This window comes from Geotrypetes seraphini, chromosome 8 (genome assembly GCF_902459505.1).
Source record: "Geotrypetes seraphini chromosome 8, aGeoSer1.1, whole genome shotgun sequence".
NCBI classification, from domain to species: Eukaryota; Metazoa; Chordata; class Amphibia; order Gymnophiona; family Dermophiidae; genus Geotrypetes; species Geotrypetes seraphini.
This window is the reverse complement of record NC_047091.1, coordinates 128,242,040-128,266,406: the sequence shown is the minus strand read 5'-3', so window position 1 is coordinate 128,266,406 and position 24,367 is coordinate 128,242,040. Positions and strand designations below refer to the sequence as shown.

General features: G+C 43.3%; 1 protein-coding gene and 2 non-coding genes across 5 annotated transcripts; 1 reads left to right on the top strand and 2 right to left on the bottom strand.

Annotated features, from left to right (window-relative positions):
* Positions 1–6,466: 6,466 nt before the first annotated feature.
* Positions 6,467–14,226, bottom strand: SIRT4 (sirtuin 4). Of its 3 annotated transcripts, none has more exons than XM_033957498.1 (4): positions 14,133–14,226; positions 10,958–11,463; positions 10,371–10,665; positions 6,467–7,366 (listed from the first exon to the last, which is right to left on the bottom strand). In XM_033957498.1, exons 2-4 carry the CDS (start codon positions 11,461–11,463, stop codon positions 7,205–7,207), a joined length of 963 nt encoding a protein of 320 aa, XP_033813389.1. In that variant the 5' UTR covers positions 14,133–14,226; the 3' UTR covers positions 6,467–7,204. The 3 variants fall into 3 exon arrangements, with proteins under 3 accessions (XP_033813389.1, XP_033813387.1, XP_033813388.1); XM_033957496.1 differs by having other exon boundaries at positions 14,085–14,205; XM_033957497.1 differs by having other exon boundaries at positions 14,046–14,184.
* Positions 14,227–14,490: 264 nt separating this feature from the next.
* LOC117366263 lies at positions 14,491–14,631 on the top strand. Its single transcript, XR_004540536.1, has one exon. It is a non-coding gene; the product is annotated as a U4 spliceosomal RNA (small nuclear RNA).
* A 698-nt stretch (positions 14,632–15,329) lies between these two features.
* On the bottom strand, positions 15,330–15,401 carry TRNAQ-UUG. Its single transcript has one exon. It is a non-coding gene; the product is annotated as a tRNA-Gln (tRNA).
* Between the last annotated feature and the right edge of the window lie 8,966 nt (positions 15,402–24,367).

Here is a 24,367-nt window from a genome sequence, read left to right as displayed (position 1 = left end):
TCCGCCCCTCTCCCGATCCAGCAGGGGCTAATCGGTTGAGCACGAAGAGACACCGGGGCCGTACTGAAACCAGCAGCAGAATCAGCAGTAGGAACTAAAGAGCACAGCTCTGACCATCCCCCGATCCAGCAGGGGATAACGATGAGCATAAGGAAACGCCGGGGCCGCACCGAAAAGAGCAGCAGGCAGCAGAAGCAGCGGCGGGGACTTAAGAGCACAGCTCTGCCCCTCCCCCGATCCAGCAGGGACTAACAGTTAAGCATGAGGAGATGCTGGGGTCGCACCGAAACCAGCGGCAGACAACAGAATCAGCAGCAGGGACTTAATGAGCACAGCTACGCTCCTCCCCCGATCCAGCAGGGGATAACGGTGAGCACAAAGAGACGCCGGGGCCACACCGAAACCAGCGGCAGGCAACAGAAGCAGTGGCAGAGACTTAAGAGCACAGCTCCACCCCTCCCCCGATCCAGCAGGGTTCTATACCATACTAGATATCGGATCTGAGAATGGTGGCAGTTGACCGTTTAATGCAGCTGATGCACCGAGATGATAGTGGCGGTTGTCTGGCTGTTGCAGAGGTCATCTGATCCAAATGACATGCCTGCATTTTAGCATTGCATTGACTCTGATCTAAATGACTAGCCTGTATTTTGACACTCATTACTATTTCCTGGGAAACCTCATGGCTGAAATATTGTGTGTTGGCTTGGCTGCATACGTCAGGGCTCAAGGAGCATACCAGCTTTCGCTCCTTGGCATATTGTCTTTATGAACTTCTAACATCAGATCCTTTTGTCTGACTGGAATTTACTTTATTTCATTTATTTTATTTTTATTTATTGTTTTCTCAGGTACTTTAGCTAGATTGTGAGCCTTTGGGACAGTTAGGGAAATCCAAAGTACCATTTTTATTTATTTTATTTTAATGTATCTTTAATCTATCTTCATTGTAAACCGCTTTGAACCTCACGGTATAGCGGTATATAAGAAATAAAATAAAATCAAACCTAATCTTTCATTGTCTAAGAATCCAACAGTATTGGACCCATACAGTGGATTATATGTCTACTTTCCTAGCTACCTGGCTAAGGGGTTTGAGGGAACAGCTGATACTTGATGTGCTAGGTACATATGGGAGAATGGGGGTGAGGACACTGTTATGTTACAAAATGTATTTGCTGGCATGGAAATGTATTCTACCATATTGAAGTTCCTGTGACCCCTCCGGACAAACATCACATTCTAGACATCCTTGAGCTATCTTCCTACTCTATCCCATGGCTCTTCTTCCTCCTCTAACCCAGTATTCTTTAGCAACTGTCCAGACCGGCATAGGTTAATCTTACAAGCGGGTTATATCTCATCATGACAAGCAGGTGGAGACTGAGACAAAACTTTGGAATAGTCATGTGATTCCTCCCTAATTAACTCAGTCTTCTCTCAGTCTCCATCAGGTGTGGTAAGCTGTACCCATCTCCCTTGGTAGGGCTGTTGGAATTTGTTTAGGACTCTTTGTCTCCTTTTTAGTGCCTGATTGAGCTTGGGTGGGCCCTTTTTGGGGGTCCGCCTGACCTTGGGGATGTCAAACCCGGTGAGTCACGTGCTGGGTCCCTCCCCCCTTTCCTCCACCTCCCCAACATTTTTTTAGAGGTGCCTCAGCGGTAAGCCTTACCTCCTGGTGGTAAGGCATATTGTTTAGAGAGCCAAGGGGAGTCTGTTCTGTGAAAAAAAAATAAATCCTGAGGTCTGAAGGGTTGCTTTCCCTTTAAATAAACTGTAAATTACTGTATTTTTCAACTAACCAGCACTTTTCTTCTAGCTAGGTCGCGTATGGACCAATTGAGCATTTCTCAGGGGAAGAGGTGCACAATTTGGTCCCGACGCAAGGTTGTTCGGGCCGGTGTGGTGGAGGAGCCTTATCGGCAGCGGGTGCTGGCATCCAGGGCTCCCCGCCACTAGTGCCTTGCGAGCCATCAGCCGTTTGCAGGGAAACCCGGTCTTCCCCTGCCGTCCACAGAGGGATTTCCTCAGCCGCCGCCGATGTGGCTGGGGATTTCCTATCAGCTGTTTTTCTATCAGCTGATGCCAGTTTATGCCGGCTTTTGCCTGCTTTAGCAGCTGGGACAATTCAGACTTCTCAGCCACTATAGGCCCTGAAGTGGTTATTTTTGGCGCGTTTTTGCCGTTTTTCCTCAGCTAACCCCTCCATCTTGTATTTAGCCTCAGGTGCCTTCTCCTTGTTTTGACATAACAGGGACAGATTTCAGCTAGGTCCCCTGCTGAGGCAGGGAGTCCCATGGGGCCGCTGGGGGTTTTTCCCCCCTCATTTTCATTTTGCTTTGTGTAAAGCATAATTTGGCAGCTGGGGGTCCTGCTTGTGTCCTGGGGGTCTCGGGGGGGGGGGGTGTTCACTCCACACCCCCTGCTGTTTGGACCCATTAATTCTTTTCGTGTCCCCCCACCTCCTCCCTCGTCCAGGCACCCATGTATGGCCTTGGGCGAGGATTTGTTGTCTGAGGAGAGTTTTATCTAATGCATGAGGACTTGGATCCTTGGGGAGACCTCCAGGATCCTCTCGAGGGGACGACTGTTGGTACCAGGGACTTAGTTTTTTTTCCATCTATCAGCAAGGAGGCATTTGTGGGTGCACCTTTTTTCAGAGGGACAAGCTCTAAGATCTGATTCAGCAGATCTCCTCAGTGTTGCACTTTGAGAAACCGCCTGAGACCCTGAGTGTGGAGGACCCTCTTCTTTTGGGGATCTCTTCTGCTTCCCGCTCTAGTCTGATACATCTGTTTTTTCTGGATATTATCCTGTTGCAGTGGGCTTTGCTGGAGTCATCTTTTCAGTGTCTGTGCTCCTTGGCTTGTTTGTACTCTGTCCCGGTGGGAGATAGGGCTACCTTAAAATCGCCGATGGTGGACGCGGTGGTCTCAGCTATAGCTACGTGGCATACTGTGCCCATCAAGAGAGTTCTGTCTTACGGGACTCTGAGGAGCTTAAGTTGGAGATCATTCTTAAACTGCATTTTGATATGTCTGCCTTGGGGGTCCAGGCAGCTATTTCTGCGTGACTGGTGGCTTGGGCCGTGTTTCGGTGGGCCGAGCGGGTCCTTGACAGTGAGTCTGATGGTCAAGAGGTGGCGAAGATTGAGATGGCTGCCTCTTTTCTCTCAGACATCCTCTATGATTTCTTGTAGATGTCTACCAAATCCATGGCTGCGCGTCAGACCTTCTGGCTTCAGGCTTGGTCTACGCATGCGGTGTCCAACACTAAATTTTCTTTTTCAAGGGTCCTTGTTATTTACAGAGGTTTTGGACAAGTTACTTCAAACTCTGACGGACTCTAAAGTGCCCTGCCTGCTTGAAGACTGTGCTTGCCAAGCTGTTTGAGGTGGCACTGCTTGGGGGCATCTGCAAGATTTCCACAGGTACCGCCCTAGGCGTGGGACTACTCCCTACCCAACCTCTGATTTTGCCCAGGGTCGTTTCTTTAAGCGCATGCAGTCCTGTTGGGGGGGGGGCCCATCTAAGGTTTGGGAATCCCTCCGCCGGTTCCCCCGCTGTCCATCCTGCCCAATGACTGTGCCCGTGTCCCCTTTGGTTCCTGTGGGTGCTCAGCTGGAGGTGATTCGGCACGGTTTCTGCTCTGCAGTTGGCCCACTCCCTACCAGATCATATTCTAGCTTCTCCTTATCAGGCCGCATGGAAGATGCAGGTTTTATGCCAGTCTCTTCAAAGATTGCTAGATCTCTAAGCTGTTGTTCGGGTTCCCCCTCAAGAGTGTGGCACCGTCAGGTACTTGATTTACTTTGTGGTGCTCAAATTACAGGGGTCCTTTTGGCCCATCTTAGATTTGAAGGGGATAAATGGGGCTCTCAGAGTTCCATCTTTTCGCAAGTAAACACTGCAATCTGTGATTCTGACAGTTCAGCTGGGGGATTATTAACCTCTCACCCTGGCGGAGGCCTACTTGCATGTTCCAATTCATGCCTCCCGTCAGCTCTTCTTTCGCTTTGAGATCTTGGGTCAGCACTATCAGTTCTGTGCGCTTCTTTTTGGTTTGGCCACGGCTCCATGGATGTTTACCAAGGTTATGGTGGTCGTTGTGGCGGACAAAGGGCATTCTGGTGCATCGGGCGACTGGTTGATTCGGACGAAGTCATCTCAGTAGAGCACCTGTGTCACGGCTCGGGTGGTGGAGTTTCTGCAGTCACTGGGATGGGTTGTCAACCTTTCCAAGAGTCAGTTGGCCCCATCTCAGTGCCTGGAGTACCTTGGGGTTCTGTTCGACATCTCCCTGGGAAAGGACTTCCTCCCAGAGGCCCGGGTAAGCAAATTGCAATCTCGGATTCACCTGCTTATGGCGTCCCGGTGTCCTCGGGTGCAGGATTTCCTCCAAGTCTTGGGGTCAATGGCGGCTTCCCTAGATGTCATGAGGTAGGCTCGGGCCCACATGCATCCTCTCCAGTATACTCTGCTTCGGAGGTGGTCGCCCCAGAGGCACAATCTGGATCTCCCTGTTCCTCTGAGGGGCTTGGTGCGCTGTAGTCATCGTTGGTGGCTCTAGACCTCCCAACTTGTTCAAGGGACGAGTCTGGATCAGCCACAGTGGATGGTGCTTCTCACGGATGCTAGTCTCCTCGGTTGGGGAGCTTAGTGTCTAGGTCACTCAGCTCAGGGCACCTGGTCCACAGAGGAGGCCTCCTGGTTGATCAGTGTTCTGGAAACCAAAGCTGTCCATCTGGTGCTGTTAGCCTTCCGCTCCTTCTTGATGGGCACGTCAGTCCAGGTTCTGTTGGACAATGCCACAGTGGTGGCCTATGTCAATCGACAAGGGGCACCAAGAGAACTCAGGTGGCACAGGAGTGGCCCTGCTCATGGTCTTGGCAGAGTCTCATCTTCAGGACATCTCGGCCTCCCACATAGCCGGAGTGGAGAATGTTCAAGCAGTCTTCCTCAATTGTCACGTGCTAGATCCCAGAGAGTGGTGTCTAAGCCACGTGACCTTTCAGTTGATAGTGCAGTCTTGGGGTTGGCCCCTCATGGACCTGATGGTCCGAGTGTCAACGCCAAAACACCCCGCTTCAGTTGTCGCAGAGACGGTCAGGCTGAGGGCCTAGATGCTCTGGTTCAAAAATGGCCAACGGAGAGGCTGTTGTATGTGTTCCCTCCGTAGCCATTAGTAGGCAGAGTTCTATTCCACATTGTTCGTCATCCGGGTCTTGTGGTTCTGGTGGCTTCGGATTGGCCCCGACGTCTGTGGTATGCGGATCTGGTCCAGCATCTGGTGTCAGATCCTCTTCCTCTGCCTCTTTTGCCCAATCTTCTGACTTAGGGCCTCATTCCCTGCTCGATCCAGCTCCCTTTTTTGTCTTACGGCTTGGCTCTTGAAAGGGAACGCCTAGGTAAGAAGGGGTATTCAGATAAAGTGATCTCCACTCTCTTGGAGTCCTGCAGACTTTCCACTTCTCGGGCTTATGTGCGGGTTTCGCATATATTTAAGGAGTGGTGTACGGCACGGGGAGTGGTCTCTTCTCAAGCTTCCTTGCCTAACATCTTAGAGTTCTTGCAGGATGACCTGGACATGGGCCTGGCTTGGTCTTCCCTCCGGGTTCAACTTGCGGCCCTGTCAGCCTTTCGTGGGTTATTATGGGGTCAGTGTCTGACTGCCTTTTCTGATGTCATTCGCTTCTTGCGGGCGGCCAAGTTGCTCAATCCTCCCATGCGACCGGCTGTTTCCTCTTGGGATTTGAATCTGGTTCTGTTCGGGCTGGTGCGCCCCCCCCCCCCCATTTGAGCCTTTGGGTGCCTGCTTGTTGAAGGACCTTACTCTTAAGCCAGTCTTCTTGGTGGCTATTACTTCTGCTAGATGTGTTTTGGAGCTCTTGTAGGTCTCACTTCCTGGAGTTTTCTAGGGAGCGGGTCGTGTTACAGCCTGTTCCTTCCTTTCTGCCAAAGGTAGTTTTTCCTTTTCATGTCACTCAGTCAGTGGTCCTCCTGGTGCTAGGTAGTTGGGAGGGTTCTTCTGAGCAGAAACAGTTACGCAAATTGGATGTTGGTCGGGTCCTTCGGACCTACATGTGGAGGACCCAGGAGATCAGAAAATCAGATCATCTTTTTGTCCAAACAGAGGAGAAAAGACCTCAAAGAACCCCTGGAATCCAGTCAATAGAAAGACACCAATTTGGGGTTTAGGGTACTATCATAGGTCAAAACCCTCTGTTTGAATTAATTATTTTTTAAAATATTTTTGTTTATAATAATTTATTTTTTTAATCAATTTTAAATATTCAATCAATTTAGAATTCATTTTCTTCCATATTTAAAGAAAGAGAGCTAGCAACCATTCAAGATCAATCCATTAGCAATGCTGTATATGGAAGGTCTGTCTTTATGCACGTAACAGTAACACTCCAAATAGAACAAAATAGATTAGAAATTACCTAGAAATACTTAAGGCATGGTTAGAAGTTTGGCAGCTAAGTTTTAATGCAATAAAGTGTAGAAACATGGATTTCAAATGCAAAAGTCCAAGGGAGAAGTACATAGTGGAAAGGGAGCAAGATGATGGAGTTATCATTTCTGATGAGTTCAAAGTTGCAGAACACTGCTTTAAGGAGGAATTCTAGGGGTGTAGGGGAGAGGCATAATCAATAAAAGCAGTGGTGGTGGTGGAGTTGATATCTCTATTGAGGGCATTGGAAAAAAAACTGCCTAGAACACTATGTCCAATTTTAAAGGCCAAACTTCTAAAATGATACAGGCAGACTAGATAGTCCAGAGAAGAGCTGCCAAAATTAGATTAGGGAAGGGAGATATAAAATGAGGGGGGGGACCCCAGTATAAGTGAATAAAGGGCTCATGGTTCTGTTTGAGTTTATAGGACTAAATAAACAAGAGGAAAATGTTGGATTAAAACAATAAACAAAGGGAAAAAATATCCTGGTTAGTTGTAAATAAAGGCTCATAGCACTGTAACCCCCTGGAAGCCCACAGGAGCAGGAAGAAATAACCAAACTAGGGAAAGCACACAGGATTTTTAGTGAGAAGGGACATTAATGTCAGAGGTCAGGTGAGCTTTATGGCTTGCAGGAGGGAGGGAAAATAGACCATGTGGTCCTTAGGAACTTTATCTGCTTTCCTTTGCTATTTTTCTCCCAGATGAACATCTCAGAGACCCTCCTCACAGTGAGAGGTCCTTACTATGTCTCTCTCAATGTCAAAATTTCAGGCAGAACCTTCCCACAGCGGGATGCCACTTTTATGGATGCCAAGTGATCAGCTCTTGTGGGCCCAATGTTCAGGATAGCAATTGGTAACTTCTTTTCATAAGCAGTGAGTATAAACTTGTAGCCAGAGTAAACCTGCAGGAATAAAAAGCAAAGAGCTTGGTTAATGAGGACTGATAGTATTAAATCTGGGTAAAAAGGAGTGAAATAAGTTTGTAAATATGCAGATACAATGTAAAGACTGTAAATTTGGTACCTGTAGTCATTCAACACTATCGGTCTCATTTTCAAAAAAGAAAAACATCGACAGTGGCATACAGGGACAGATGGATGTTTATCTCGCCAAACCTTCCAATTTGCTTTTTTCAAAATGAATTTCTATGGTGGTTGTCTGTAGTTCATCTAAATCTGAAGCATACATGTTGGAGGGTGATTTGAGTAGCAAGACATTTGGGGCTAGACCTGTTTAACAACAAGTAAGTGCCAAAAAAGGTGCCCAAACTGACCTCCTCCCACCCCCCAAATGTGAATAAAACAGTGCATACCTGCCTGCAAAATAGCTTCAGATGCTATGGCTAGTTCTAGAACAACAGCAAGTAGGTTTTTGGAGTAGCCTGGTGGACGCTGTAGTAAGCTAGAGAGATGGGGACTCAGGCCCATATTCCATTCTAACTACTACACTTATGGTAGAATAGGTGAGCCTTCCAAAACCTACCCAAATCCCACTGTACCTACGTATAGCTGACATCTGCAGGCATAAGAACTATTGGTGTGGTGTACAGTAGGTTTTAGTTGGGTTTTGAAGGGGATTATGGTGAGATGTGTTCCTGGGTCTTTTTATGTGAAGTTTACTCTAGGGCCCCCTAAGGTGTCCCACTCTATGCTGGGATGTCTGTGTGGCTAGTCTATTAAAAATGCTGGCCCTCTCCTACATCCCATGGCTGGTTTTGTGCATTTTTCTTTTAAACAAGTGGGGGTTTAAAAAAAAATAGACACACTAAGGACAAGCACATCTGAGAAACTGCCATTTTGGAAAATGGTTTTAAAAGACAGATGCACTGAGGACAAGCTCCTCTGGAGAAATGACCTTTTTTTGAAACAAAAAGATAAATGTTTTTCTGTTTGGGATGATTTGACCATATAAACTCCATTTGGAAGAAAACCACTAACTAGAAAAAAAAAAATAAGAATTATCAAGTCTTTTTAAGTTAAATCATTTTATTGTTATATATTCCCATACGAAAAGGACAGGGGTATGTTTTTCATCCATACCCTTAAGGTGATTGTGACTGGTGATGATGAGAGGGAACTTGAACCCCTGGAGTTGGAAATTAGTGAAAGTTATCAGGAACCTTCAGGAAAATAATAAATGGAGGTGTTGAAGGGCTGGCAGACTAGATCATAAAAGATAGAAATTTAGAAGAGTCTTTTTATTTCATTTACATATAAACATTTTCATATGGTGCACAATCTCCTAGTATAGAGGTGAAGCTTTGCTGTTGAGACTAGAGCTTATGGAACGGTGTAAAAGACTTTATTACTAACTTCCCCTCCCTCTTTTATCAAGCTGCGCAAGAGGTTTTTGGTGTGGGCCGATGAGGTAAGTGCTTTGACACTCATAAGAATTCTATGAGCATCAGAGCATTTACTGTGCCAGCTCGCTCTAAAAACCTCTAGTGCAGCTTGATAAAAGGGGCCCTAAGTTACATAATTGTAGAGTTGGACTGTTAGAAAAATACTGATATCTGGTTTGACTATTTTACCTTAACCTTACAGAATTCCTGCAAAAAGGACTTTTACTGCTTGAATCCCATTTAAACTAGAAAATTAGGACTAGCTCTTAGTTTTAAAACTAAACTAGAATAGAAGGTATATTTTTTATAGGAAAAAAAGTGTTCTAACAGAAAAATAAACTAACAAGCTGGTGCTAAAACATTATCTACAATATATACACACGTGTATTTTTATTCAGTGTTTATAAGAGCTGTTTTGCTGTATGTATATATAACTTATGAATAATTCTGAAATATCCTGAAAAGTAATGGAGTAATTCCCAAGGATGGTCTTGAAAATTCACTGTCTTATCTTTATTGTACTGTAAACAAAAATATAGTTATATATTCATGAAATTCAAGCATCAGTTCAAAGGTAGATTCTGTGGCATAGATTGGACAATTCTGTGAAATATCTGCGTAAAATCTTGTTTTTTGTTTACAGGATTCTATTGAAAATCTACTATTCTTTTAATGTTAATTCAAAAATTTTCTAAAACCATTGTTAATCATGGGGTTTTTTTTTCTCCTATTGTTAGGTACTTGTTCTTGTTTTACTTTTATTCTTTTCTTACTCTATTCTCAATACAAAGTGAACTCCTTCTGAAAGTTTTGTTCTCACTACTTGTCTTTTACTATCTGTTTTCCTAACTATTCTCTCAGAGTTTATATCCTTCCTAACCTTCAGTTTTCCTCTTTTATTTTTCTCACCCGTCCATCCTAAACCCTCCCACCACCACCACAACTCCTACGCTCCATCCCCTCTCAGGTATTCATCTAACCCCTAATAACATGGCAACCCAGTAGATGGCAGCAGATAAAGACTGAAATGGCCCAACTAGTCCGTCCAGTACAGTAATTAGGGTTGTAATTGTTATTCCATGCAGATTACCTCTCCCATGCCTTCACTCTCAATATTTTCATCCTCTCACCCATGTCCTAACCCTGCCACTCCCATGCCCCCCTCACTCCATCTGTCCTTACCCTGCCACTCCCATGCCCCCCTCACTCCATTCCCTCTTAGGTATCCATCCAATCCCCTAGTAATATAGCAACTCAGATGGCAGATGATAAAGACTGAAATGGCTCAACTACTCTACCAACTAAAGTAGTTAGGGTTGTAATTGTCACTCCATGCAGGTTACCTCTCCCCATGCCTTCACTCAATATTTTCATCCTCTACCTCTTTTACAACTATTCCCCAAGAGTTGGAGACAATTCTCTATCATGAACAGTTATATAAAGATAAAGTGTGATTGTATTCTATTTTCCTCCAGTAAGCTTTAATTTAAATAGTAAACACATGTTCATGTTATATTTGGGATTTATGGGCCTTGGAAACTCTTCAGCTATGACTATCCACTCACTTGTAGTGAGGATCCGACAACCAGCACTGCATCAGACTCCGAGAGGTGTTGGTACACATCTGTTACTATAGCTGGGCTCACGCTGTCACCAAAGAATGTTACATCTGGTTTTAAGATTCCCCCACAGGTGGCACAGCCAGGAATGCGGAAATTTATTACTTGTTCCTCAGTGATAAACACATCACCATCAGGAGCCACACTCTGAACCTCTGCAGTCCACATGGGATTCAGGGCTATAAATATATCTTGAAGCTGAGACCTTGCAATTCTGAGCCCACAACCAAGGCAAATAACCCTGCAAAAGAGGAAAAGTGACTTGGCAGATCGCACTGGTAATAGAGGCCATCTTTCCAATTTAGGACAACGCGATAAAGGTTTTGCAACAGGAATAATTTGTGAGGTAAAAAGACTTTTCTCCCCAATCTGCTTGATCCCAGGAAAACTACTCTTCAAATGCCTCTAGAACACCTGCCTTTTGATGCTTATCTGATTAACGACTGATTACTTTTGAAGATATTAATTAAGCCTGTAGTTGCTTACTTTTCCAAGTCCCTGTAAATAGTAAAAGGGCTGGAACAGCTAAATACCTGTGTGTGCAGCCATGCAGTTCTGTGAGGCACTGATTTCCAGCCTTTGTATGCAGGGCATCCACGTTTTGTGTCACCAACCAGTGCAGTTTTCCCAGTTTCTCCCAGTAGTTCAGGGCCCAGTGGGCTGCATTTGGCTCATGGGAAAAAAAATGAGACCAGCCTAGAAAATTACGTGCCCAGTACCGTTGCCTGGCACTGGCACTCTGGACAAACTCTCTGTGCTGAACAGGCCGCTGATCTGTTTTCGCAAAGAAGCCCACCCCTTCTGAACGGTAGTCCGGGATTCCTGATTCTGTGGAAATTCCAGCTCCGGTGATGACAAACAACTGTTGAGAACTGTGGATAAATTGTTGTAACTTCTCCAGCTGTACAGAGTCTAGAGGTGGGCTATTTGGTACAAAAGGTAGGCTTGGGTCAGTCTGTGTGGCCATGGAGGTGAGTTTGTGCTTCTGAAACCACCTTGCTCTGAATCCTACTGTTTTTGAAATATTGTGAAGTCTCATCTGGGACACACAAAAAATACAAAGACAAGACTGAAACATAAAAGGGATAACTTTCAAAATAATCTTCTGTTTAAGTAAGCCATTTCCTTTACTGAAGGTAGTGCAATGGAAAGCCTTTCTTTGGCCCACCAGTATCCTCATGATCATTTGAACCCAGCTTTTGGTGGGTCTTTGGTACCATGAGTCTTCTATTAATCTGGGATCTGTTTCCCTCATTGAACTTCTCTCTCTCTCTCTCTGGTATTAACCCCCACTTTTAATCATTTTTGAGATTAGAAGCTGTTAGTATTCTCCAATCCTGTGGGTTCAGATCACCACTTTCCTCTCTTCCCATATTGGTCCATATATGGGGTGAATGAATGAAAGATTGTTTATTTTTTAGCTTTTTATTTAACGTCACTGAATTATGAATGCTTAAAGGAAATGTATAAATGGAGAGTAGTCACAGTTAATTGAGGCCTTGACAAGTTTCCAACTTATGCTAATTCAATCCCTTTCAATATATGGTAGCCTTAAATTTCTATATATGATAACAAGTGTCTAATATAGGGCTAATTTTATAAGCAACTTGAGCATTTTATGCTAGCATTCTTAAAAAGCTGCTTATTTTATAATGGCCACATAGGTGCCTACAATAAATCATAATAGCTCATGATTGTTCTTGCACAAATTTAAAACTGTTCCAAATTAGATGTAAATGTGTACATGTGATCTATGCATATACATGTGTATTTTCCGAATTATGCACATTAATCACAATGCCTCGCCAGCTCCACTCCTGGGAACATCTACATATAGAGGCTCTGATTCTATAAAGGCCGCCTAGTACCAATATCAGCACCTAACTTAATTAATAGGCGTAATCAATGCTGATATTGGCACTCAATACCTCACAACCAGCTTTAATTGAAAATTAGGTGACTAAAAAAATTGATTCTGTAAAAAGTAGGTGTCTAGCCCAAAGCGCCTAAACTAAAGGTGGGCATGGTTAGGGGGTGTATTATGGGCATGTTTTCAAGTTAGGTGTCTCTTTATGAATTAGGTGTCATTAGGCTCTGATATCAGCACTTAAGTTTATGCAAAGAAAATCCTGGCATGAGCGCTGCCTAAGCATAGTTGGGTGATGCTAAGCATGATTCTATAATGGGTGCCTAAGTTTTATAGTTCCAGTGCCTATATCTGTGCCTAACTGTGGATTTTATAGAATCAGGGCCAGATTGCTTAAAAACAGGGTGCTCAATTGATGTGCTACTTTTCTTGTTATGTTAAGGAGTAGCCTAATGGCTAGTGCAGTGGCCTGTGAACCAGGCAGCTCCTTCTGACTCTGGGCAAGTCACTTAACCCTCTACTGCCCCAGGTACAAACTCAGTACCTGCATATAATATGTAAACCACTTTGACTGTATCTACAGAAAGGTAGTATATCAAGTTCCATTTCCTTACAAGCAGGCAATTTTAAAAAGCTTTATTATGCATCTAAAGCAGGGGGTCTCAAAGTCCCTCCTTGAGGGTCGCAATCCAGTCGGTTTTCAGGATTTCCCCAATGAATATGCATTGAAAGCAGTGCTTGCACCTAGATCTCATGCATATTCATTGGGGAAATCCTGAAAACCCGACTGGATTGTGGCCCTCAAGGAGGGACTTTTGAGATCCCTGATCTAAAGCATGCTTTAAATGTGGAAGTGCTTTATTAAAATTATCGCAACAATATTAAGTAATGATAAAAAAAAGAAACATTCTTATTTAAAGATGCAGAATTTCACCAGAAAAACAGGAATGGTAAGACTCCTGGTTTTCAGGAATTTTAATTTGGCAAACTGTGGACCCTAGTGAGTTGTGACCATGGGCAGAGCCAGCTTCTTGCAACTGTCAACATGTTCAGCAGCATAGTACTATAATGTATATGGTTGTTGCTACACATGACAGCTCAGCAATTGAAAGTCATCAGTGCTTCCACGTTTCTTTTCAAGCTCCATGGATTGCCAAATTAAAATCCCAGAAAATGAAAAGTCTTAACCATAAATCAGGAAGTCCTTTCACCCTGCCATCTTATTCTCCCATCTCCCCCGTTCTACCCCATTAGCTCATCCCCCACCCCCTTTTCAAGCTCCCAACTCTTCAGCCTTTCATCCTCTCTCTTTGTCCTGGTCGTCCCTTCCACCCCTGCACTCTCCAGCTTGTCTTTTGACATTCTCTCTCTTCCCTCCTCCAGCCTTGTCTTGAAGCTTGAAAGTTTGGGCCATCGTTCCCGATGATGCAAGTGGGGGGGGGGGGGGAGGGAGACGGTAGTGTCCTGCTATAGCCACCACTGCAGTATCCCTTCAGGTTGTAGAACAGCAGAGGGCCGTACCAGTGCTCTGAGGCCAGTGGCAGGAGCCTGCTGTCCACCCCTCTTAAACCGCCTCTTTAAAGAACCAAGCCCCTAGATCTGTACTTTGGTGCTCTGAGGACTCGTGGGAACGGGCACTAGTGGCTCAAGACCGCAGATTTGCCTTCAGTGAAATGGCCCTAAACGTGCAAATGATAATGGCGATAGGGAGTAGGGGTGGTGGTGGTCTGCCTGCAAGTCCTTCTTTCACTTACTATTTATTACCACCACTTCGGGCCGGGGCTTGCACTTACTTCCACGAAGACCGAAGACACAACACTAACACGCCAAATAAAACTCACAACGGCTCCGGCTTTGCTTCCGGTCCCGAAGTTATACAATGCTGAAACCCAGACTGGCTTTCGTACGCCCTCAGTGACGTCACTTAGCTTGTCCCGTCTGTGATGCAAACCTGGGACAAAGCAGTAGGAGTAGTCATTATTATGTACTTTCCCAGAATGCACTGTAAATATGTTGGGATGTGGAGATTTTGCAAGATTCCTTTTCCTAATATTTTATTTTTAGAGTGATTATGCTAAATCGTGCTTCCTAGTTTTGATATGCGGTAACAGCATAGTATGTGAACTCTTAATTGACCTCTCTCCGTAACTAATAAAGGTTTCCAATGCGATGGGCTGGCAGAAGCAACGCATTATCGGTAGCTTTGCGCAGTGGCAGTATCGTAGCCAATGAGGTTTATCCGAGGCGCGATTATTGCTAATTGAAAACTTTTCCCAATACCCCGCCGTGACGACTTGAAATATAGTCGGTACTGGCAATTTTTGACAGTCTCTACGGAGACTGATTATATGTGTTTGGAAAAAAAATAGACTAATTTTAAATAAATGCATAAATATGATTGTATGTGTTTATTTGTGGTTTGGTGTAAATTTTATTTTAAAATTTTTTTGTTTGGGTTTGTATTTTTGTTAAGCAATTCGATGCTGTTAAGAAAAAAAAAATCATATAGATATGTTTATAAACTTGAATACCAGGACTTTGAGAACGTGATTAAAAAACAAAAAAGCAATCCATGTTATTATGTCACAAGATCATTATCTTTTTAATATTTAGAATCCCGCAAACCATTAAAAGCCCAATTCAACATATCATTTAGTGAGAGATTCTACTGATCCTACAAATTCAGTCAAGAGTCAGGGGATTAAAAAGACACAAGACAGGACCACAACAATCCCCAAAACGCAGTCCCTCTTTCTGTTTTGCTCCCAGGTCATCCCATTGTTTAAAGAGCACCAATTAGGAGATAGCCTTCACCAATCTGTTGCTTCCTGAACACCATCTAAAAATACTGGAGAACCCAGGAGCATGGTCATGTTTTTGCTTGTATGCGGATCATATTCATAAAGACATAAAAAAAGACCTGCACACAAAAATATAATTAATATAAAAACATTATTTTTATTTATTTCTGATTACATCAAACAAAATTACATCCATTAATACAAGAAATTAAAATGTAACATGAAAAATTACTGCTGAGGTCCCACCGAGATTTGAACTCGGATCGCTGGATTCAAAGTCCAGAGTGCTAACCATTACACCATGGAACCAGTGACGAAGTTGGTTTTCCTTTCTTACTTGAACTGTGCAAATATAGTGTTAAAGATGCCAAAATAGTTAATCCGCCCACTAAGTTAGTGTTAAAATTCAATCCCATGGAGCATACTCTTCCTCCATGCCTTAATAAAAGTAACAAAATAATTAATTTCTGCTTTAAGTAGAAAAGTCCTATACTTTTAAATCATCATTTTGCTAAAATTGTAGATTATTTCATATTTCAATTTTTATTATTTCCAACCCAACACATATTGGAAACATAGAAACATAACAGGCAGATAAAGGCCAATTGGCCCATCCAGTCTGCCCATCCGCAGCATCCACTATGTCCTCCTCTCCCTACATTATGCATTATTTAGCCTGCATGTCTCCTCCTCGCTGGCCCTCTGCTCTGGAAATTATACATAGTTGGTGAAGAGTGTCTGGAGCAAATTAGCTCTCTGAAAATTTAACCAAATTTGGCACTTGGGTGGCAGATGTGGATGGGGAGCCCTTGAGAGCTTCGGTTTCTCTGGTATTAACCATTTTGAGTGAAAATGGTGTGGTGGCCATGTTAGTCCACTCTTCGAGGTAACATGTAGAAATTAAACAAAAGCATAAAGGAACAATATAATACCAATAAAAAATGTATTCTATTTTATTTTTTTTTAGTTTATGTTTTTGTTTTATTTCTACATATTACCTTGCAGTATTAACAATTGTAAATTGTAACCTGTAAACTGTATTAAGTTTATTGGTATTAGACCCCCTAGTATGTATCTTTAGGACACAACTCTGTATTGTAAACTTGTACTGTAGTTATGTCATATTGTAATCTGTTAACTGTATTTTATATATGTTTAACCTCTAACCGATTCTGAGCTGTTTAGGGTCAATGGGATAGAAAACGAAATAATTAAATAAATAAATACACACAGAGACAAAACATACTCCCCCCTACTGGCTCTTAGTAATTCAAATGTATATTTCATGTTATTCACTGTAAATTCAGTGAAACCTAGTAAATAAACTACTGAATATAGGTTTCTTATTTAAACTTTAATTGCTGCCTGATATACTGTCACCTAGTAAGAGAACTGTATGGTTCACTACTTATTACTACTGTAATATGTACAGTTTTATAGAGATGAAGATACATAGCAATACCTATTGCTTTAGGATAGATACACACTGCAATTAAAGTAGTAAAAAGTGTATTCTTTAACCCTTATATATAGCTGTCAGTAAGTTTCAGATATGCTGTATTATCATCACATTTACCTACAGCTTACTTTTTTACTTTAGCACAAAAAAAATCATGGCTTTCAGCATTTGACCTATTTTTTTAAACTGTAGTATACTCTGCGTACAATATGACTTTTCATATCATGAGTATAAATTCCCATATCTTTTAGGTTCAGGTTCCCCCTGGTCCTCAGTACTTTCTGTACAGTCCTGTTACTAGCTAATCATCTTGGTGTAGGCTTAAAATAATTGGCTATTTTTCTGCTCCTTGTTATGGGGGTACAATTTTTTTTTCTGTTTTAATTATAACATATTGTATACAACACACGATGGGAAATCCATAAGCTTTGTTTTAAATGCTATCTGTGCTTGTTATTCTTTGGGACATAATGCTTTTATTTATTAGTCTGTCCTCCCATAGGAGCTCAGAACAGGTAACAAATTAGGTACTCAAGCATTTTCTCTATCTGGCCTAGTAGGCTCACAGTCTATCTAATGCATCTGGGGCAATGGAGAATTAAGGGACTTGCCCAGGGTCACAAGGAGCAACACTACTGAGTACTGAGTACAAGAGTATTGAGGCTGTAGCTCTATCCACTACCATACCAAAGCCTATCTGCAAGCTATGCCTCCTTGAGCTTGAGCCAAGCTTTGGGTTCCTTGTAATGTAGGGCTCAGGGACCAAAGCAAACTTTTTTTTTTTGCCACCCCCCTAATGTTGATCCTGCGTACCCACAAATACATACATTTGTGCTTTGTTCTGTAGTCAAGAGTTGCTCCCCCAATCCCTGAACAGGAGCAGTCCCCCAAGTGTTCACCCCCCCCAGTCCTACCCCCAAATCCCAAATTGTCTAAAGCTGTCATCAGGGCAGGAGTGACCCCAGTTTCTCTTGTCCTTGCTAACTCTCATCTCAAAATGTCTGAACATAAGAATAGCCTTACTGGGTCAGACCAAATGTCATCAAGGCCATTCTCAAGGTGGCCAATCTAGGTCACTAGTACCTTACTAAAACCTCTAGGGAGGAAAGGAGGGAGGGGGGCAGTGCCTGAATTAGAGACAGGCTTAGTTTTCAGTTTCAATATCAGCTGAATCTAGGCAACAAGTTTCAGCCAGAGGTTCAGTTTCAACTAAAACAACACACATAAAGAAAGCATGGACACACATCATACACAAAAATACAACATTAGGCCCCTCCCCATGTATCACATGATGCACTGTAAAGGTGAAGCCCTGCCATTTTGGAGTGGCAGGCCTTGGAGCAAGAGGGACTGGGCATCCCACCTGCTGTCAACTTCTGAGACAGGTATGGGGGTGTGGGGGAGCAACCAGTTGCAGGAAGGGGTGGGCATCCCTCCTGCTGATTTTTGGTGGGTTTTTTTTTAGGAAGGGAAGGAAATTTTTTTCATGGGGGGGTCCACCTGGTGGCAAGAGGGAGTGGGTAACCTTCCTGCTGATTTTTTTTTTTTTTTTTAGAGGGCGGGTTCACCTGGTGGCAAGAGAGACCGGACATCCCTCCTGCTGATTTTTGCTGGAGAGAGTGGGCATCCCTCCTGCCTCCATTCTTGTTTGTCAGAGAAGTTGTATAGGGCCATCATTAGCACGAAAGGCCAGCACAGCATTTTTTAAATGGGGCACATATGTGCTATTAAAAGATTAAAAAATGCCCCACCTACTAAGTAGCAGGAGACTGCTTTAGAACTTCTCCTATTACTTAAATGGTAGGACTCTCTCACACCAACCCTATACTTGTATTAATTATTTGTGATTGGATATGATCCTTGTATAAAGAAATTACATACATACAAACTTTTTGAAACAGCCATCTTTAATGCAGCTTCGTACAAAACTCAAACACTATTTATTTATTACGTATAACTTAAATATCTAGTCACAAACAGTCAAAGTTCCTTTCTTAGGAGCCCTTTTTGCCCCTCAGGGTTAGGAAATTTCTAAATCCCAAAACTTGAGTCTTTTTGCTCTCCTTATCAAGTTCAAAGATTAGTCCAACATTCACCAATGTCCCAAGCCCCAAAAGATCCCAAAACAGCACAAAAGATATCCTTTCAAACAGCAGTTCTTGCCATATGCAAATTACTATACAAATCAGCTCCTGCTCATTGAGAAGCAGAAATCACACCAACAGTTCTAGGTCTCAAGGAATTAGATCAGGCTCTTAGCATGAGATGAGATGCTCCTGCCAATTCCCATGTAGCTTCCCTGATTTGCTACTGCCATCTGCTAGCAATGTTGAACCTGTCACCCCCTGATACTAACAGGGACCTATCAAGAACTACCCCTTCCAGAGAGAGCCATATCAAATGATCTCTGCAGCTGTAGCCGCTCATTGAGTGCCTATGCGCATCGGGAGCAGTGCAGGCCATTTAGCGCGGTTCTATGCACTGGAAACTGCTAGCGCAGTCTTGTTGAAGAGGGGAATAGTATTAGCTTCTGGGGTGAATTTTGGGTGATGAGATATGTTCTCTCTTATATATATATATATATTATGTTTTCTTAAACCAAATATCTGCAAAGGTTTACTCCACCTAATCTGGTTCCCTATAAAGTAGTTAAACCATGTTCCATAGTAACATACTCCTTTTTTGGATTGGTTAAAGAGCAATTTTCTTTAATGTGATTAGATAACCCACACAATTCACATTTTTGCTTTAGTCAGAAACTGCTTTTTAGTGATTTTGTGTCAGACTTCTCTCTCTAGTTCTGAACCTTCCTCCTAAGCAGAGCTCCCTTTAAGCTTCCCTGTCATTACTGTCTTTGAGGAATACTCAATTTCTGACCCTTCCCAGGCTCCTTATATATACTCTCCCTCGGGGTTATCTGTTCAATATATCCCCTGAGCTTTCCAAGAGTGGGTAAACCCTTTTAAAGTGCTCCTTCTTCTACACTCATAACACCTAAGAGGGCCTAGGGTTGGTGGAGAGGTCCTGACTCCTTTCCTCTTATTTTCCCTTCATCTGAGGCCCTTCTCTCTGACAAGAGGCTGGATGAAGTATGTGCCCTTTTCCGAGAAATTTCATGGGGTCTCATCTCCACCCCATCCCCTCTACTTCCAAGTAGTGTTCAGTTAGCTCAGTGACCTCAAGTAGGGAAGAGGGGCCTGCCTGGAGCCCCACATTCATACAGGAGGTGGCATCACATTTAAGAACTGCTCCAATACCACTTGGTTGACTACCCCTAGGGCGGTTTGTTGCTGGGGTCTTAGCTATTACATGGCCCAATCCATTAAAGTTTGGGGAGCCAATGAAGTGACATCAAAGTTTGAGCTACTGCTCTGGGTCGTTGTCTACTTTGGAACCTCCTTTTTCTAAATTTCTTGTGAAAGCCCTCTGGTGACAGACCTAGTCTATCCCATATGGCAGCCCGCACTTCTTGGTAGTCCAGAGCCTTAGTGGCGTCTAACGCCTGATAGGCCACTTGGGCTTCACCTGTCAAATAAGGAGCTAATCAAATAGAACATTGGTCAGCCAGCCAATGAGCCACAGTTGCCACTCTCTCAAAAGTGGCCAGGTAAGCTTCCAGGTCATCATCTGGTCTCAGTTTTGTTATGGCCAATCGTTTTGTCCAGCCCCCTCTAACTTGTCCCACTTCTCCATTTCCAAATCCCACCTCAGTGCCCAGTTGCTCAACAGCTTTCTGTTCTCCATCGGCCAATCGGCACAGTTATTTTGTCTGGGCCTTGATCAGCTCTATCAATGGCTGCTGTTGTTTTCACTGCTTGTCCAGGGCTTGGAGGAAGCGATGTTCCGTTGCCTCTTAAGGTGGCCAAACAGGTTGAAAAGGTGATATCGAAAGCTAGAAGGATGCTAGGTTGCATAGGGAGAGGTATGGCCAGTAGGATAAAGAAGGTATTGATGCCCCTGTATAAGACTTTGGTGAGACCTCATTTAGAATATTGTGTATAATTATGTAGGCCGCACCTTCAAAAATATATAAAAAGGACGGAGTCGGTCCAGAGGAAGGCTACTAAAATGGTGCGTGGTCTTCGTCATAAGGTGTATGGGGACAGACTTAAAGATCTCAATCTGTATACTTTGGAGGAAAGGTGGGAAAGGGAAGACATGATAAGAGACATTTAAATACCTACGTGATGTAAATGCGCATGAGTCTAGTCTCTTTGATTTGAAAGGAAGCTCTGGAATGAGAGGACATAGGATGAAGTTAAGAAGTGATAGGCTCAGGAGTAATCTAAGGAATTTTTTTTTTACAGAAATGTTGTAGAGGTGTTGGAGACAGAGATTGTGTCTGATTTAAAGAAAGCCTGGGATAGGCATGTGCGATCTCTTAGAGGAAGAAATAATGGTTACTGCAAATGGACAGACTAGATGGGCCATTTGGCCTTTATCTGCCATCATGTTTCTGTTTTTTGGACACCATTCTGTGGTAAGACTCCTACTACTATTTACCATTTCTATAGCGCTGAAAAGCATATGCAGCGTTGTACATTTAACATTCAATAGACTGTTCCTGCTCTGAAGAGCTTACAATCTAATTTGGACAGAAAGGACATCTCAGAGTTGGGTAGATTCTGGTAGAAGGAATGATAATCATGGGTATAGGTATATGACAGTGAGAGTTAAGAGTTGAAAGAAGTTTTAGAAAGTGGGCTTTTAGCTTGGATTTGAATACTACTAGAAATGATGCACTACATATTGATTCAGGCAGCCTGTTCCAGGCATACTGCATGGCAAGAAAGAAGGGACGGAGTCTGGAGTTGGAAGTGGAGAAAGGAACAGATAACCCAACAAACCATATGCCCCCCCCCCCAACAAACACAGTTCTTGGCGGGGGGGGGGGGAATAGTGGGAGATAAGGAAGGAGAGATAGTGAGGGGCTACAGAGTGAATGCACTTGTAAGTCAGTAAGAGGAATGTGAACTATATTTTTGAAAGAAATGGGGAGCCAATGAAGTGACTCGAGGAGAGGGGTAATGTGAGCATAGGGCTCTCACGGAATATGAGTCATGCAGCAGCAATATGAACAGATTAAAGGGGTGAGAAACGGATGCGCGGGAGACCTGAGAGAAGTACATTGCAGTAGTCTAAGCATGAGTTGATGAGAGCATGGATAAGAGTTTTGTAGTATATTCAGAGAGGTGGGGTTGGATTTTGGTAATATTGTAGAGGAGGAAATGACAGGTTTTAGCAGTTTGTTGGATCTGAGCGGAGAAGGAGAGAGATCATCCCGAGGTTGCAAGCTGATAAGATAGGGAAGAGAGTATTATCCAGAGAAATAGAGAGTGGTGAGAGGGGGAGGTGAGTTTAGGTGGAAAGGTAAAGAGTTCAGTTTTAGCCATATTCAATTTGAGATGGTGGTGAAACATCCAAGTGGCAATGTCAGACAGGCAGGCTGAGATTTGGGCCTGAATTCATGTAGAAATATCTGGTGTGGAGAGGAAGATGTGGGAGTCATCAACACAGAGGTGTTATTGAAAACCATGGGAGGAGATCAGTGTACCGAGAGAGCAGGTATATACGGAGAAGAGGAGAGGGCCCACTGCCTATGACGGAACCTTGAGGTACACAAGTGGTCTCAAACTCGAGACCCGCCATGTACTATTTTGAGGCCCTCAGGATGTTTATCATAATCACAAAAGTAAAATAAAACAGTTTCTTGATCATATGTCTCTTTAGCTATAAATGACAATATTATTATTAAGGCTTAGCCAAAAGGAAAGATTTATAAACTATAAAGAGTTTTACCTCATGCAAAATTGTAATTTCTTTAATAAGACAACTATGTTTTCTGAGGCCCTCCAGGTACCTACAAATCAAAAATGTGGCTCTGCAAAGGAATTGAGTTTGAGACCACTGAGGTACACCAATAGACAGTGGGTCATGGATGAACGTAAGTTTGTTGTAGACAGAGTGGGTATTCCACAGGGTGCATGAAAAGGGCAGGGAGGAACGGGAGAGGAGAGTAACAGAAATAAGATTACAGTGTGATCCCCATGAGTAGGCTGAGAGTTGATTGGAAGGACCGGGATTAGGATTGATGTCCCTAGCAGAGAGCAAGAGAAGGAGTAGGAGAATACAAGTGAGTGTGTGAGAGGCATGGGGGGAGGCTAAGCCGTTATTGTGGGAATATCTGAATGAGAGCAGGGTAGACTGGGTAGAGTGGGGATATTCAAATGCGATGGAGAAAGTGTAGTAGCTGTAGGGCTGAGAAAAGGGTGAGTGAGAAGAGGGAGAGTGAGGTGGTGAAGTTGAAAAATGAGTGGTGTGGTGTTGGCAGGTTAAATGACTTGGGATGGGAGGAGGGGATGGGGAAGGTCAGTAGAAGCAAGAGGAATTGGTAAACTGGGGTGAGAGAGGGATCTGTGAATAGTGGTGGCAAGTCTCATAAGATGAAAGGAGAGTAAAATTTTAAAATAAACTCAACAGGCAGAGTCCACGCACGAAGGCCATAGTGGGTGGCTGGCTGCATGGAAGTGTGTTTTAGCATGTGCTGATTCATGCACTACTGCCTAACACATACTATTGCAAGCCTAGAGGGAAGCCCTGGTGGTTAGTTTATATCACCTCTGTTGTTCTCAGAGAGCTTTATGAAGAGCTAGGGCTGGGTAAAATGCCTGCTCTGATGTAACACATATTCCTTTGTCTGGTGGTTTCTGGATCCCTCTTCTACCACAAAATATGATCTGGTGTGACCTTGTATATTCATCTCTCTATTCTGGGGTTTCTTTTAACCCATTGTAAACTATCTAGATATAATCTAATCTAATCTTCCATTTGTGAGTCGCACAAACCCATTCAAGCTCAAGGCAACAGATCAAAGAGGAAGAGGAAAGTAGTGGGGGACGGGGGCATGGAGAAGCAAGAGGAGGGATCTAGAAGTAATGGTTGCTATACAGAAACTGAAACAGTTAATTGTCGAAAAGGTGAGTCTTCAGGGGGAAGGGGTAAAACACAGACCTGACAGACCTCGTGGATCTAAAACCGCACGTCCTTAAAAATCTGAGGTCTGTGCCACTTGTAGTTAGTTTCTGGCTGTGACAGACCTCTATGACAATTTAGCGCTGACAGATCCGTCTCAGCATAGGGAGGGAAAAGTATTAGGATCCATCAGCGCTAAAATGTCATAGAGGTCTGTCAGAGCCAGAGACTAGTGCTGGAGCTCTAAAATTAATCCTTTAAACCGGTTTCCTTCAGCCCCAGTAAATTTAAAAATCTGAGGTCCGCGACTCTGACAGACCTCTATGACATTTTAGTGCTGACGGATCCTAATACTTTTCCTTCCCTATGCTGAGACGGATCCGTTAGTGCTAAATTGTCATAGAGGTCTGTTAGAGTCAGAAACTAACTACAAGTGGCATGGACCTCAGATTTTTAAGGACGTGCGGTTTTAGATCTGCGAGGTCCGTCAGGTCCGTGTTTTACCCCTTCTCATCTTCAGGTTTTTTCTGAATATGGTGTAGTTTGTCTCTTTCCTGATTGTTTCTGGTAGGTCATTCCAGGTTTTTACACCCAGATAAGCTAGCATAGAGTGGAAAATTCACTTGTAATGGAGATATTTTGTGGATGGCAGGCAGGTTTAGTTGGATTCGGTTAAGGATTCTTTTTGATATTAACCAAACATTAGAGAATAATTGGATGAGTGTAGCTATCAAATACTTAATAAACTTAAAACTACTCAAGATGATTTGACCTACTTTGTCTGATAACCTCAGCATTTATTGCTTTGTTCTAGTGATTTTCTCTCACAACCACCAAGCTACAT

What these genes read in the sequence shown, in the direction of transcription:
- SIRT4 (XM_033957498.1), bottom strand. Translation starts at nt 11,463, where the DNA reads ATGAGACTTCACAATATTTCAAAAACAGTAGGATTCAGAGCAAGGTGG. An exon ending in CTGCATGGCTGCACACACAG is followed by an intron (nt 10,666 to 10,957) that starts GTATTTAGCTGT and finishes CCTCTTTTGCAG; the next exon opens with GGTTATTTGCCTTGGTTGTG. An exon ending in TTGTCGGATCCTCACTACAA is followed by an intron (nt 7,367 to 10,370) that starts GTGAGTGGATAG and finishes TTATTCCTGCAG; the next exon opens with GTTTACTCTGGCTACAAGTT.